Source organism: Parasteatoda tepidariorum, chromosome 4 (assembly GCF_043381705.1).
Source record: "Parasteatoda tepidariorum isolate YZ-2023 chromosome 4, CAS_Ptep_4.0, whole genome shotgun sequence".
In the NCBI taxonomy this organism is placed as follows: domain Eukaryota; kingdom Metazoa; phylum Arthropoda; class Arachnida; order Araneae; family Theridiidae; genus Parasteatoda; species Parasteatoda tepidariorum.
In genome coordinates this window covers 42,673,698-42,688,801 of record NC_092207.1, presented here as the reverse complement: position 1 = coordinate 42,688,801, position 15,104 = coordinate 42,673,698, and the positions used below count along the sequence as shown (strand labels likewise).

Genomic DNA, 15,104 nt, shown 5'->3' with positions numbered 1-15,104 from the left:
GAATGGGACTGTAATTTTAAAAAAACAAACAAACCCGGACCAATCAGAATAACTTTTGATCTAATGATCGGATCTTCACGTTTGTAGGACTCAATCCTAATGGTTCAAGGGGGGGGGGGACCTATAATATGAAAATAAATTAGTACAGACGATATTTTAAGTTAAAAAATTAGATACAAAAACGCACTTTCTCTGAATATACTTTTTTTTCAATGGATTCGAATTTCTGATTCCCAAAATATAGGGGATAGCCGCAATCAGGGAAATATGGTTCCGATAGATAGGACAGGAGAGCGTTCCAAAGTTTGGTCCCCTTAATGCTAATTTTACTTTTTGCGTTATTTCGCTTTATTTCGAGATTTTTTTTTTAAGCGAATTAAAAAAATTTTGCCCAGAATTATAAAATTCATTTAGCTAAAGATAACTCCTCGCAAAAGACACGTTTTAATAAATATTTATTATTTTATTTAGTGATAGTCGTAAAAATTTTTGATTTTAAGGTATAAAATTTTTACGTCATTTTAAAGTACGAAATTTTGCATGGCAAAATACAAAATTTGAGCAAATCGGTTTAGTAGTAGTTTACTAAAATTTTGTTTCTACGGAATTATCTTTGGATAAACCAATTTTATAATTGTGTGCGAAAATGTTTCAATTCGCTTTAAAAAAGATCTCGAAATATGGCGAAATACGCAAAAAGTGAAACTAACATTAAGGGGTCCAAGCTTTGGATCTCTCTCCCCATCAAACTATGGGGACCTTATTTCCTAGATTGCGGCTACCCCCTACATTTTGGGGATCTGAATCCGTCGAAAAAAAAAATCTATGTTTATACAGAGAAAGTACGTTTTTGTGTTTGATTTCGAAATTTAAAATATATTCTGCGCTAATTAGTAAGCATACTTGAAGTCACCCCCTCGAGTCATTAAGATGGAGTCCTCGAACGTGAAGATCCGATCATTAGATCAAAAGTATTACAAGGTGGTCCGTTTATTTTTTGGGGCTAAATTATATCCCTGCGATGATAAAGAATTAAATTTGTATTGGTCGGAAGCGTGTAATACTTAAAGTGGAAAATATCCATTTTATAATAAAAGTGTTCTTTGCATAGTAAAAAGTATCCATTTCTTTAATGCTAATCTATTTGTGCAGACGATTTTTTTAATTATGATGCTTAATTTGTGCAAAGAACTCTAGTAAAAATGGCTTTACTTATTGGAACAGTGGTCAAAATTTAAATTTGATACGGCGGTAATAGTGGTCGGCAGCTTATGATGTCATCAAGCGCAAAGCTCCAGAAGAAATTTAAATATTTAAGTTAGTAGGAGAGAGGGCCGAAATTTGATAGAACAAATCTATTAGGTGACCGCGAATTCAGTCTATAGTGGTCAATAAGCATTTGACATTTTTATTGTCCTCAAACACAGGTAATGTTTTGAATTTTTAGCTAATCACAAATCGGTGGATGTTTCGAATTCAAGATAAAATCCTCAATCATCAGACATCAGAAGAAAAACGTAGTTATAAAACAGCATTAAAATGTAACAGTTTATTATTATTTTTTTTAAAAATCTGAAGTGTATAAAGAATAATTAAGACATTACAAAACATTGAAGAAGCCATTCTTTCTGGAAAATCGTCAAATTTTAAGTGCATTGAAAAACTGTTAAGCGACATGACGCCTTGTTGCCCCTTGGGAAAGGTCCACGTCAAGGCTTTAGTTAATTAAAATGAACTTTTAAACCGGGCAAAGGATTTGAGAAGGGGAAAAAAAAGGGTAAAACTTTCCAGATTACATTGGGGGGTGTGAGGGTTAGAGGGAATGTTTAATGGGATTATCAAAAGACAACACGTGTCGCTTGTAATTCGCGGTTACCACGGAGATATTTCAGAAGTTCCCTCTCTATGGGTGAGTAGGGATTTTAAAGGTGGAGGGAGGGATTTCTTAATTACGATATTTTTTTGCAAGGCTTTTAAAGGAACATGGACAAGGAAGTTTTTGATTTAAATCAACGTCTTGTTCAAGTTCCGCGACATTTTTAAATGAACGTCTTGGAGTTTTTTCATACTGAGAACTTTTACGGGAATGCGTTTTTAATGAAATAAAAGGTGCGAAATTAGCTTATGCAGTAGATTGTTTTTATTAAACGTGCCATGTTTTGAAAGTGGCAGTTTTAATAAAAAAAACATTTTCTTACGAAGTGAAGTACTTTATTTAATTAAAGCTTTGACTTGAAAATGTTTAGTTTGCCGTACGCATTGTAACATTTGTTTACCATTTTGAAAGTTTTTTTTTTTCTTTTTCTTTTTTTCTTTAAGAACACTACTTCTTATAATTGCTTCACATTTAATATTAAGTTCATTTCGTCACGAAAATTTGTTAATACGTTTCGTTTTTAAAAATGGATAGTTATGAAATATGAGTGTGAAAAGTTCTAAATATCCTAATAAAATCAAATTACGAGAGATTTTATTTTTCTGTGCTAGATTTATTTAATACACGCATTTGGGACAAAGTTCACATTTATTAAACACAGAAAAAAAACGAACTATTAGTTACAAAGAAAAATGATCATTGTTGAAGAAAAGTTAGCTGGAACAATCCGAGATAGCGAAAATTCTTTCGTTCGTAATCATGCGAACGCTATCTATTGCTCTCGATCGTAAATTCATTTCCGTTATTCTTCTAACAAGTCCGTCCGGTAATTACTATATGAAGACTTATGTTCTATTATAGATATATTATATAGAGCTTCACAAAATAGCAGTATAAATATGTTACACGAATTTCGATCCGTTATGTAAATTAAAGGAAACTTTTATTTATTATTGAAAGCTGAAAGCGGTGAGAATTCCCAACTGTTCATCATGTTCTATTTCAATCGATATCTATTACTAAAACCAAAAAAACTGAATAAACGCAAATTGCAGGGCCAGAAAATTATAACCTTACACGGAATGTTTTTGTAATAAAATTTTTTATGTTGTAATTTAGAAGTACTTAATTTATGTTAAAATTACTGTTAATTATTAATTTATTAATAAAATTAATAAACATAATTAATTATAAATATTATTATATATATTAATTATATATATTAAAGATATAATTAATTATTAATAAAATTATTGTAAAATTATTGCTAATTTTAATTAAAAATATGAAAGTTAACACTCTTTTTTGAAAGAAAAAACATAATTTTACATACTTTAAATTTTAAGATAATATTTCACTCATAATCTTAAAAAAATCATAATGAACCAGGCAATAAAAACAGTGCACTGAATGCAAACTATAACTTCCCAATGGAGATTAATGTTTAATGGTTCAAATGCCATATAAATCGTTCATATTATGGAAACAAACTAATCATGACTCGCACTACAAATAAGCATTGGGAAGCATTAAACTGACTCTTGAGTTCCGATGAAATTATTTTTTTTCCAATGCCCTATATCTATTTTAAATGCCCTATATCCGTTATAGATCTAAATCAGTTTTAAATAGCGTAATAAAATTTTTTCATATACTGCTAATATACAAAGATCTAAAATAGTTAAAATCGAGCACAGGTTATCTCTTAACTGGATGGTTGTAGTTAATTAAAATTTCAACCGAAAAAAAAAATTAGGTTAATCACATTAGACATTAGGAAGTGTTCTTTTGTAGCATAATCTAATTTAAATTTGAAATGCTCCCAGTTTTGCTATAATTTTCTGCACATTATTCAATATCTGTCTTACTGCAGTCTTATTTCGTGAAATAAATCCATAAACTTTATTTTATAGGAATAAAATCGCGTTTCCTCAATTGTTCAGTCTTAAGTTTCCAACTACTTCTGTTCTTCCTCAAATACTTTGGAATAATTAGTTTTTTTAAGTTTCGATTTTTCAGTGAAATAAGTCCCGAAGCTTTACTTTGTACGTATAAAATCGCATTTCCTCAATTGCTTGGTTTTCAGTTAGCAAGTACTTCTATTTTTCCTCAAATATCACTTTGGAATTATTTTATTTTTGAAGTTTCGATTATTCAGTGTAATAAGTCCCGAAGCTTTATTTTATACGAATAAAGTCGCATTTCCTCAATTGCTCAGTTTTTAGTTAGCAAGTACTTCTCTTCTTCCTCAAATATCACTTTGGAATAATTAGTTTTTTTAAGTTTCGATTTTTCAGTGAAATAAGTCCCGAAGCTTTATTTTATACGAATAAAATAGCATTTCCTCAAGTTTTAAGTTAGCAACTACTTCTGTTCACCAGATTAATTTAAAACGATTATCTTTTTTTTAATTTTAAGATTGAATTATTTTTAGTTATTTATTTTAGGCCATTTCAGGAGAAATTTGAGCCGGTTAGCAGCCAAAATATGCTTATATTTGAACCGAAATTTCACAAATTATTTTATTCTATCGTATATATTCTCTCAAATCCTTCATAATTATTTCATTTTTAAAAATAAAAACTTTAAAAAAATTGAATCGGTGACGTCTTTAATTCATAATTTTAAAGTTGCAGCTTTTTGGAAGACATAATTTTTGTAATTTTTTCCACACTCTCTTAGAAAAAGGATCCTGACAGAATAAATCTAATTAGATAACAGAAAATTATACTTAGATTTTTCATTAAGCCACAAAAATGGTACCTTTCTGAAAAAGTCTGAACATCTCATTGGTTTGTGTGTTATTAACAAAATCACAAAAAAGTGACATTTATTTCTCACAATTGTTAATTGAATTTTCAAAGTTTCTCAAAAACACACCTTTCTTAGTTTATATATATTTTAATAGAAATAAATGTCGGAAAAATCTTAAATACTTTATTTGATGCGATAAAAACTTGTTTTTATTTTGTGTTAAGATTCCTCTTTTATACCAAGATAAATCGATTTAAATTGTATTCGTTTTTTNAGCTGTTTTTTTTTTTTTTTTTTTTTTTTTTTTTTAAAAAAAAAAGGGTTTTATTTCGGGAGACGAAACTTCGCGCTCTTGAGCATTTTATTTTTCGTACGAAATCTTATAAACGGATTGAAACTGTGTTCCTGGAAGCTTTACTTTTCGAACAGACTTCGCAAATATTTTTTCAGCAATCTCGTTTGCTTTCGATAAAGACAAATGAAAAACATCAATGAAAAAGTTAACACCCTCAAGAAAAAAAAAATTTTGGTGAAAAAAAAAATTATTTTTTATTTCTTTAGGGTTTTTAGGAAATAAATGAAACTATTTGTAAATTTAGTTCTGATGAAGAAGATGAAAATGTAAAAGCAAACTTTCGACCCTCATTAAAAGATATGCAAGAAGGACTTTTTTTGTGTGAAATTTTATAACTTAAATTATCGTTTGCACAAATGTATCATTACATTTAATATTTGATTTCAAAACATACAAATTCCGATGCGTTATAAATTGCTAATATTTTGCAAAACATGTTATTTTAGTAAGTGCAGAATTTTTCTGTTTTTCATATTAGTTCATTTTTCATATTTTGTACGTTCTCTCAAAACATGGCGAGTAGTCAAAAATCTGGAAATGTACAGTCACGAATTGTGAACTATGGAAAATTTGTAACCTTTCATACTAATGTTACTTTTTGCGTGTTTCACCATATCTCTGAAACTATTGTAAACTTTAATGCACACAATTAGAAAAATTGTTTAAGCAGAGACAATTGTGTTTAAAAATAATTTGTGTTGATGATTTCATTATTATTAACCTTAATAATGATCGAAAAAGTTTTCAATTAAAAGGTATATACATTTCTACTTTGAACTAAGTAACTTTCAAATTTGAACGAAATCACCCGAGTAAATTGTGAGAAATTAAAAGTAAGATAAGCAGCTCTGTTTACAAGAAATAAATTGCCTCCACCTATTAATTTACAAATTTATAATATGAAGGCAAAAATCAATTATTAATGAAAAATACATTTCTTATTAAAGGAATATTGAGCTTTTAAAAAGTGTTATCACTTAAGAAGTCTGGTGTTTTTTATGCATTCATTAACTTTTTATTTTAGTATATGTATAGTTTGTTTTATAATCTATCTATATATAAAATATATTTCACTATTATGTATTGCGCAACATTTATTTTATACTTAAGAAATTTTGGCTTGATGAGCAATTTTTCAATTTTATACTCTAAAAGAAATGCGTATTTAGTTGATATGCATTTATTTGAGCCACAACGGCTCAGGGTATAGAGCGTTCGTTTTCCAATGCGGCNTCTTATTAAAGGAATATTGAGCTTTTAAAAAGTGTTATCACTTAAGAAGTCTGGTATTTTTTATGCATTTATTAACTTTTTATTTTAGTATATGTATAGTTTGTTTTATAATCTATCTATATATAATATATTTCACTATTATGTATTGCGCAACATTTATTTTATACTTAAGAAATTTTGGCTTGATTTTGCGCAATTTTTCAATTTTATACTAAAAAGGAAATGCGTATTTAGTTGATATGTATTTATTTGAGCCACGATGGCTCAGGGGATAGAGCGTTTGCTTTCCAATGAGGCGAACCGGGTTCGAATCCCAGTCGATACGAACTCCGCATCCAGCTTGCACCGAACACAGTGCTGACGCAAAATATCCTCAGTGGTAGACGGATCATGGGTTAGTCCCCTTGCTGTCAGGCTAACCGTGGGTAATTCTCGTGGTCTTCCTCTCCATGTAACACAAATACGGGTTAGTTGCATCAATAAAAGTCCTCCGCGAAGGCAAATTTCTCCCAATACTCGATTTAGGAGTTCCCTTGTCTTCTGGATTGGGTTCAAAATTACAAAGCTACGGAGTTGAACATTAGTAGGCGTAAACCCATAAAATTGGGTCAGCTGTTCAACGACCGTTATGTAGTATAAAAAATAAAATATGTATTTATTTGTGTGTGTTTTAAAGAAAGTTGTATTTGTCACCTCATAATGGTGGGGAAAAAATTGTTGTTCATAATTCTTACAACAAGGCTTACAAGAGTACAAAAATTATAAAATATATTCCAAGCCATATTCACCTTCTTAACTAATTAAAATTTATTATTATAATGCAAAATATATATGAGCATTATTAAACTTACCGCTATTAAAACTTATAATCATTGTTTTTTCAAACTTCGTTTCCAAGCTCATTATTTTTTTTCTTCGATCAATATTTAATTTAAAAAAGCGAAAAATACAACCAATGTACTATTAACTTTTTTAAATTAAATATTCTCAACAGAATTTAAAAAAAAAATTCTAAAAATAATATTATAAAATTAAACGTAAAAATAAAAAAAAAATAAATACTTCCAACTCCCTCATTGACCGGCGAAGTTAACTTTTTCCCTACTTGCAATTTTTTTCTCCCTTTCTCCGCAACTTGTTTTCATCCCGATGCACTTAAATCTACTGATGCGGCTTTTCCGCCATGCCCCTTTATCTCCGCTTTTCTGAGAGGCATCTCTCAAAACTTCTGGAGTTGGTTGTTGTAAGTACCAACTGTAAGAGCCAGAGAGGAGAGAGAGACAGAGATTTATCAGAGCATAAAGTTAAACCGGCCGGGAAATTGCACTTTCTCGTATTACGAGAACTTAGTTTTAACTAACACAATGCACCTGGGCCCGTCCTTCTTCTTTACTTTTCTTCGGTTGTTTTGTCATAAAGAGTTGATTGCGTGTGTCCGGTTGAGAGACGAATTCTGGACCTTTTAACTTAGACCCGGGGAATTGAAGACAGTTTTATAGTTCTTAAAGATTTATAAGTTCTAAGTCGGTCTTGCAAACATTTATTGTTTGCGATGTAACTTAATCATATTTCTTTTAGGTTTTATTTTATATGATGCCTTTGTAGCTAAAACATAAAGAGACTTTTAATTAAAGCTGACAAATTTAATGAGTGATATATTTTAGTTTTTTTTTATTTTTGAAGGATTTCATGTATGTTGAGTGTTTTCCAAACTTTTATCATTATTTTACCCACTAATTGATTTGGGGCATAAGTTGGGACTACTGCAAATATTGACCGATAAGGTACTTTTGAAATTAATTAATAAGGAAGGTACTCCAAGTGTCCCCTGCTAATCGAGCTGTTTTTTAAGAGTATAGAGTTTTTGAGAATAAGAGTTAAGATGTGACAAAATTGTGACTATTTCAGTTTCGTTTTTAAAATATAAATTTAAAAAAAACAACAACATAGAATTAGGCACAAATTTTTTTTTTTAAAAGAACCAAATTTTTTTCTCACAAAATTAAGGATATGAATATTGTTGACTATCGTTATAGCAAAGAACTAAGAAAGGAGAAGCATTTCAGCTCCTCGGATACACAACTAACGCGGAGAACTGTACTTTATGGCATGCTATACCAGAAAAACAACTTACAGGGAGAACAATATACTCACATTTCTTAGAGCATCATATGTACTTAGATTCAGCACATGCGCGTAGGAAGCATACTGACGGTCAGGAAGTACGTCTCCTGAACAGGTTATTAGTTAGGTACGCTGCGTATCGCTTATCGCCATTTTATTCTTTCATTTTATCTCAAAATGAGCTAGCAGATTTAATCATCACAGATGAAAGAAATATCTTAATAAATAGTTCAGTACTGTTTTTAAAAAGTAAGAAAATCAGCGACAGACAAACCATTAATAAAAAGAGAAAACTTTTCTTCTCCTTTCAAATCTCAGTGCAGGTTAAGAGGAAAGGTAGTGTAAAACCATTTCGAGAAGAGCTATTGCTGTTTTACTCCTAAATATTGTTTCTTCCTTTATACGAAAGGATCGTACTGATCCTTGAAGGACTGGTTTATAGTATGTCTATGGAAGCTAGCCTTCTTCCCCTATGCATATTATTATAATGCACCATGTAACCATCAATAGAGAATACATTTTCCCATTGAATTTAAATCTTTTAATTAAATATCTTGAATTTTTTAGTGTTAAGTAAATATTCGAAACACTAAGAAAGTTTTTAAAAAATGCTTTGTATCCTTTTATTTTTACTAACAAATGTTTTCAGCCTTAAATTATTTAGTCTTATTTTATCCTTTTGTAATCCCATCACCAAATCACATGCCGAACATCGATTTCTTATTGCTGGATTCAGTTTTCCCGTATTAAGAGTAAATTTAAGCCGCTTAACTATTTTTGTCCTATTTTATACTGAATGCATTTTTTAAAATTTGAATTGCTTATTTTATAGGAGGTTTTCTTTTGGACCCTCTTCCTACTGAAGACCCTGAACCTTCAACCACTCCTGTTTTTCTAGAAGAGCCTCAAGATTCTTATGTTATTCGCAACAAACCAGCAACTTTATCCTGTAAAGCCAGGCATGCACTTCAGGTAACAGCTTTTAAGTTGTAATTATTTAATAAAATATTTAATTATATGGAAGTGAAAATGAACCAATGCAAAATTTTATATTCCTTTTTTTTATCTCATAAATAATATACCAGCTGACGACTTTAATTTTTTTTGGTTTCATGGGAAATTGATCCTAACAATTTTTATACTTTGTAGTTCTACATTTTTTGATATTTGCTCAAAAATATATCGGCAGAAAAAAATAATTCAGTGGTTCGAATTGTTGATACGTATGTTTGATTAACCCATTTCTTTCTTAGATCATTAATGTGCAGTTTTTCTTTTTAAATATGTTAAGAAAAAGTCAATGAATAATTACCACGGCGAAAAAAAATAGTGGTTCAGTGATTGTTCAAAATAAAATATTTACTTGAGTAGGGTATTTAAGATTTCTTTGTTCAGAGTTACAATCTAACATATGTTCTTGCCATTTCTGAAAGAGTAATTCATAATATTCTTCATAAAGTAATGTGATGATCGGTAGTGTAAAAGTAACAGTAAACAGACAATAAAGTAACAAATTTATCTATCAAAAAATTCAAAAAAAATTTTAAATAGTATTTTTTTGATAAATGAATAATACTTTTCAAAACAATAAATTTATATATTTACAAATAACAATTCTTTTCAAGCCAAATGACCAGTAAAAAACTGATTTTTCTTAAACTTATTCAAATAACTTTGCATCGTAGCATATTAAATTTTATCAGTCTAAGTGTTATCTACAAAATGGTCATAGTTAAAGTTTTTTGACCAACGCATGACATGACATTCGATGACATTTGATTACTTTTGACGTTCTAGAAAGTTCGTTCTAGAAGACGGGTGTTACTGAAATTTGGTATATACGTTATAAGGACCACAGAGAATAATCAGTGTTAAATTACTGATTAAATTTTGACCTCAGGGAGAGGAATAACTGCATATTAAAACAATTTGGATACAAACTTATATGTCGAGTTATATGTCATGTACATTTATTAATAACATGACATATAACTCGAAAAAAATATTAAATATTTTTTTTAATAAGTTTTTTTAAAAATTTTGTTTAAGTTTTTTTATAAAAATTTAAAAAAAAAATTTTTTATAATTTTTTTTTATTTGTTTAAAGAGTCTATAACAGTGATTATTTAAAAAAATATTAAAATTTTTTATTTATTTTGTAGCTGCATATTTTATAACTTAAAAGCAAATAAGAATTATATTTTGAAAATAAGAATTATTTATATGCCAATTAGTGGCATGGATGAAACAAGACTAACATTACATGTTAATGTATGAATAATAAGACGAAATATGTAAATTGCAGGTTTATTTTGAATGTAATGGTCGGCTGGCAGAAAACAGACAGCACAGTTCTCAGCAATATGTGAATCCAATGACTGGTGTGAGGCAAGTGGAAGTGTCAGTGGATGTAACACGTGGGGATGTAGAAAAGATCCTCGCTGGAGATACTTATAGTTGCTTCTGTTATGCTTGGTCTTCCACAGGAAGGATTAAAAGCAGGAAAGCTGTCATCACTCTTGCTTGTGAGTAAACCTCTCTTAAAATACAGTTAATTTCAAGCTTTCATTTTTTTTATAAAGAAATGTTTTTAAGCCAAGAAAGCCTGGTGGGTAAGGTGCTAGACTAGTAAATGGGGAATGGTGCACGTTAAATCTGTCAGGTCACAAAGTCTTCCATGTACCCATAACAAATTATACCTCTAGGGATACTAGAATGGAAATTGATTGCTCTCTGGTTCAGGTTAAAATTACGATCTGTGGATGAATTAATGGCTATATGAATGGGTTCACTCTATAGATGGATGTGGTAAAAAATCGAATTCTTGACTATAGATGGCGCCACTGGAAAACAAGAACAATTGCACTCCCAGTGCCTTAATGGCCTACTACAACAGCAACATAAGGAATTTTTGTAAAACAAAACTTTTTTTTAGACAGTGGAACAGTAAATAATTGAGAAGTTGGAGTCATGTAGCCTAAAAAATAAAATAACATAAAATAAAATGAATTTAAAAATACACTCATTTTTGTACTGAAACAGTTTCAAAACCAATAGCGTGGATGAGTTAATTGCACAACTTGCAAAATTCCTTCTTCTGCAGTGAGTTGATGGCCATGTGTGGGCCCTGGCCTTCTTCAGAAGTTTTCTCCAGGCATCTCTATTATTGGCGACTACTGCTTTCGGAAATTTTTCGAAGTTGAAGCTAGTAGCAACTCATATTCTTTTTAACACTCGTTTTTCAAAAGTTTTATTAACAAAGTTTTGTTTTGGTTATTTAACTTCTTTTCTATGTCAAATATTCAGTTGTGTCCATAGAATGAGTATTACTTTATGTTTAAGATGTATAACGTTTTAAAAAAATACGAGAAGTTGGAGATAAGTCAGCTTTGGGAGCATCAAGCAATTAATTTTTATCTTAAAATTCTTTGATCAGTGTTTTTAACATTCGCATTTAATCTTTGGCTTTAATATCTGTTTCTTTCGACCCATTAAAACTTTTGGAAATACTTCTTTAAAATGAGTTTGCTACTCTATTATCAATTTTCTCTATGTTGTAGCGAAAAGTTTTCAGTTTTTTTTATTTTTTTATTGGCCATCATTTGTTTCTCAATTCTAAATTATTAAAATATTAAAACATTACTTCTACTACCACTTCGAAAATTATTTTCTGTAACTACAGAAATTTTGTAATAGTTAGAGGGTATTCTCGAAGAGAGCTTTAATGTATAATTTGGTTGTAGTGCTTCCAAAAAGAAAAAAATTGCTTTATATTTATGATTTACCTTACTTTCATTTCAACAAAAATTTGCCTTGAATAAAGTTTAAATATGCACTCATTTTCACAAACCGCACATCTTATTTTATCGCGTTTTACATTTAACACTTCTAAGATTTTTCTTTTACTTTATTCCTGTAACGTTACTGTATACAAAAAAGCTTTTGAACCAACATCCTAGGTATTTACCACTATCCCACAAAGACCTTAATGTGATGAAAAGTATTTTCGATTCTACCAATGCGAAGATAGGAGTAAGCTTTAAAAGTGAAATTCTTAAAGTTTCCCTGAAGAAAAAAAATTCTGTTGACGCATTTCGCATTTTCCTCAGCTTTTTGTTCGATAAACACTTTTCCTTTCAAACTCCTGTGTTTTTTCCTCTTCGTCAGCAATTCTCCCATTTTGCTTCGAAATCTGCGGGATTTTCTCCACTCTTCTTCTTTTTTTTTTAATTTTGTCAGATAAGGGAGTTTATTTTAAGAAGTCGCGATGAAGAATGGTTGGGTAACATTGGAATTAGTGGGTTATTAAGGAAATAAACCCCTTTCGCCATTTTCAGGAGAACCTTAGATAAATACTCTTTGGATTGGTATTTTTAACTTTTGATTGGGGAAGACGAGATGAGGCATTGGGGTCTTCCTCCGCTAATAGCCCTTCCTTAAGCTTTCGTGTCTTTGGGTTGATATTTGAGCTGTTTTCTGAGTTCTTCGACAAAGTTTTGCTAGGAAATTAATCTGAGTACTTGAACCATTATTTAGCCCGGAGGTTTTTCAAATGGCGTCATTACTGCGTTTTGCAACGGGATCCACTTTTCATTATGAAGCTATTTTTGGAATCGTAGGAGATATCTGGAATAAGTTTTGTAAATTCAAGGCTTAAATGTGGAAAAAGAAATAAAAACATTGAATGCTTTAAAGTAATGCTAGAATAAATGTTTCTTCTCGTCATAACTTTTTTTCTTCTTTTTTTTGGAAACAGGGATTTGCGGCGGAAAGTATATTTTTTAGACGCTTTTAGAAATTTATAACTTTCTTTTTTATGGCACCTGTATAAATTTAAGTGCACGACATATTTGTATAAAGGTAATCAAACATTTTGCTTGAAAAATAATTGAGTAACTAAATTGAGCAATACAGTAATTCAAATTACACTTCTTGCTCACAAATGATGTTCAAAATAATGTAAGGGACCAACATTGGTTTTGTAGAGTGTAGCGAGATTACATATAAAAATAAATAAAAATTATGAATGAACTGCATATTTATTAAAATTAGAAGCGTTACGTAAATTACAGAATAAAGTTTCAGCAATTCAAATCTGGTGAAATTTTAATTATTACTTTAAAGTATCATACGTATAAAATATATAAAAGAAAAAAAAAAGAGGCTAACAAAGTGATATAGTATTTACCACTTTTAAGATTGTCTTTAGTGTTTTAAACACATATTCCTTATTTTTAAATGTATTTTTAATAAAATTTTTTTAATAATAATAATAATAATAATTATAATAATAATAATTACAATAATAATAAAAATTATGATAATAATATTTTTAATAATAATTTTTTAATAACAATAATAATTGTAATAATAGTATTTTTAATAATAATAATTATAATAATAATATTAATTATATAATAATAATAATAATAATTTAATTATTTTTTGTCTGCCTTTTATCAACACAGGCGTTGCTTTATTTCCCCAAATTCAATCAAATAAAAAGTTTGGAAAAAAAAAAGAATTCAATAAATATTAGCCAAATAGAATCCAACATATGGAACCAATGGTCCATATGTTGTACCATGGATCAATATTTCGTACTGAAAATTTTTTTCTGAAGTGCATGTCAGAATTTCTTCACTAAAAAAATTATATTAATTGTAAACGTATAATTGTCCCACAATTTTTTAAAATTTTTTGGCACCTTACTGCATATAACTACACAATCGGAACTCAATGATCTTCTATCCGCATGATTACTAATTTACTTCATTTGTACTCCACAACTTCATCGAAACACAACAAAGTTCAAGCGAAGGATGAATGGGAAAAGGACTGCAGGCGGCCTCAGGTGCCCAGATGTTTTATACAGTTCAGTTCAGTTCAAATTACTTGAAAAAATACTTTCGACATAAATTGGGCCAAGGAACGAACGCTTTCTAACCCATAAAATTGGTATATTATTCACCTTATTTTGTCCACCTGATGTAATTTGTTGCAAGTTTAAACAACGATTTGGTTCAATGTTCTGATATTAAAGTTTACTATTTTATATTTTATAACCGTCGTTGAACAGCCGACCTAATTTTATGAGTTTACGACTACTAGTGTTCAACTCCGTAGCCTTGTAATTTTGAACCCAGTCCAGAAGACAAGCGAACTCCTGGATCGAGTATAAGGAGAAATTTGCCTTCGTGGAGGACTTTTTAATGGAGCTAACCCGCATTTGCGTTACATGGAGAGGAACACCACGAGAACCTCCCACGATTAGCCGGACGGCAAGGGGACTCTAACCCGTGGTCCGTGTACCACTAAAGATATTTCACGTTATCATTGTGGTCGGTGCAAGTCGGATGCGGAATTCGTATCGACTGGGATTCGAACCCGGTTCGCCTCCTTAAAAGGCGAACCTGAGCCATCGCGGCTCTAAAGTTTACTAAGCAGTTGATTTTCAAGCCGAGTAAATATCGTCAATATGTCATATTCTTGTTACAGTAGTTAGATATTTTAATCTGGCATCATTAGAAATCTGTCAGCAGCTCTCACAGAAGCTCATTATTTACGTTTGTGAAGTATTTGTTGACGGGAATTGTGATACGATGAAGAGGTGGAAGTGAAAACTAATCACAAGTTTCTTTTTTTTCCTCTACAATAATGAGTTTCTTTGAAGCAGCATTCATCATAAAAATTTTACACCCGTGACAGTTTCAGATAAAAATCACTTCTCTCTTCCCGATAATATCTGACCTTTGAATAGGT

The 15,104-nt window shown here is 30.0% G+C and overlaps 1 protein-coding gene across 2 annotated transcripts in view; it reads left to right on the top strand.

Moving 5' to 3' along the window:
- Positions 1–15,104, top strand: part of LOC107437991 (netrin receptor UNC5C) — a 347,353-nt gene that overhangs the window by 119,127 nt on the left and 213,122 nt on the right. For both annotated transcript variants that reach the window (XM_043038737.2, XM_043038736.2), the window contains exons 2-3: positions 9,175–9,314; positions 10,648–10,867. In XM_043038737.2, the coding sequence (XP_042894671.1) occupies positions 10,717–10,867 (151 nt within the window). In that variant the 5' untranslated portion in view covers positions 9,175–9,314; positions 10,648–10,716. The remainder of the gene's footprint in view (positions 1–9,174; positions 9,315–10,647; positions 10,868–15,104) is intronic.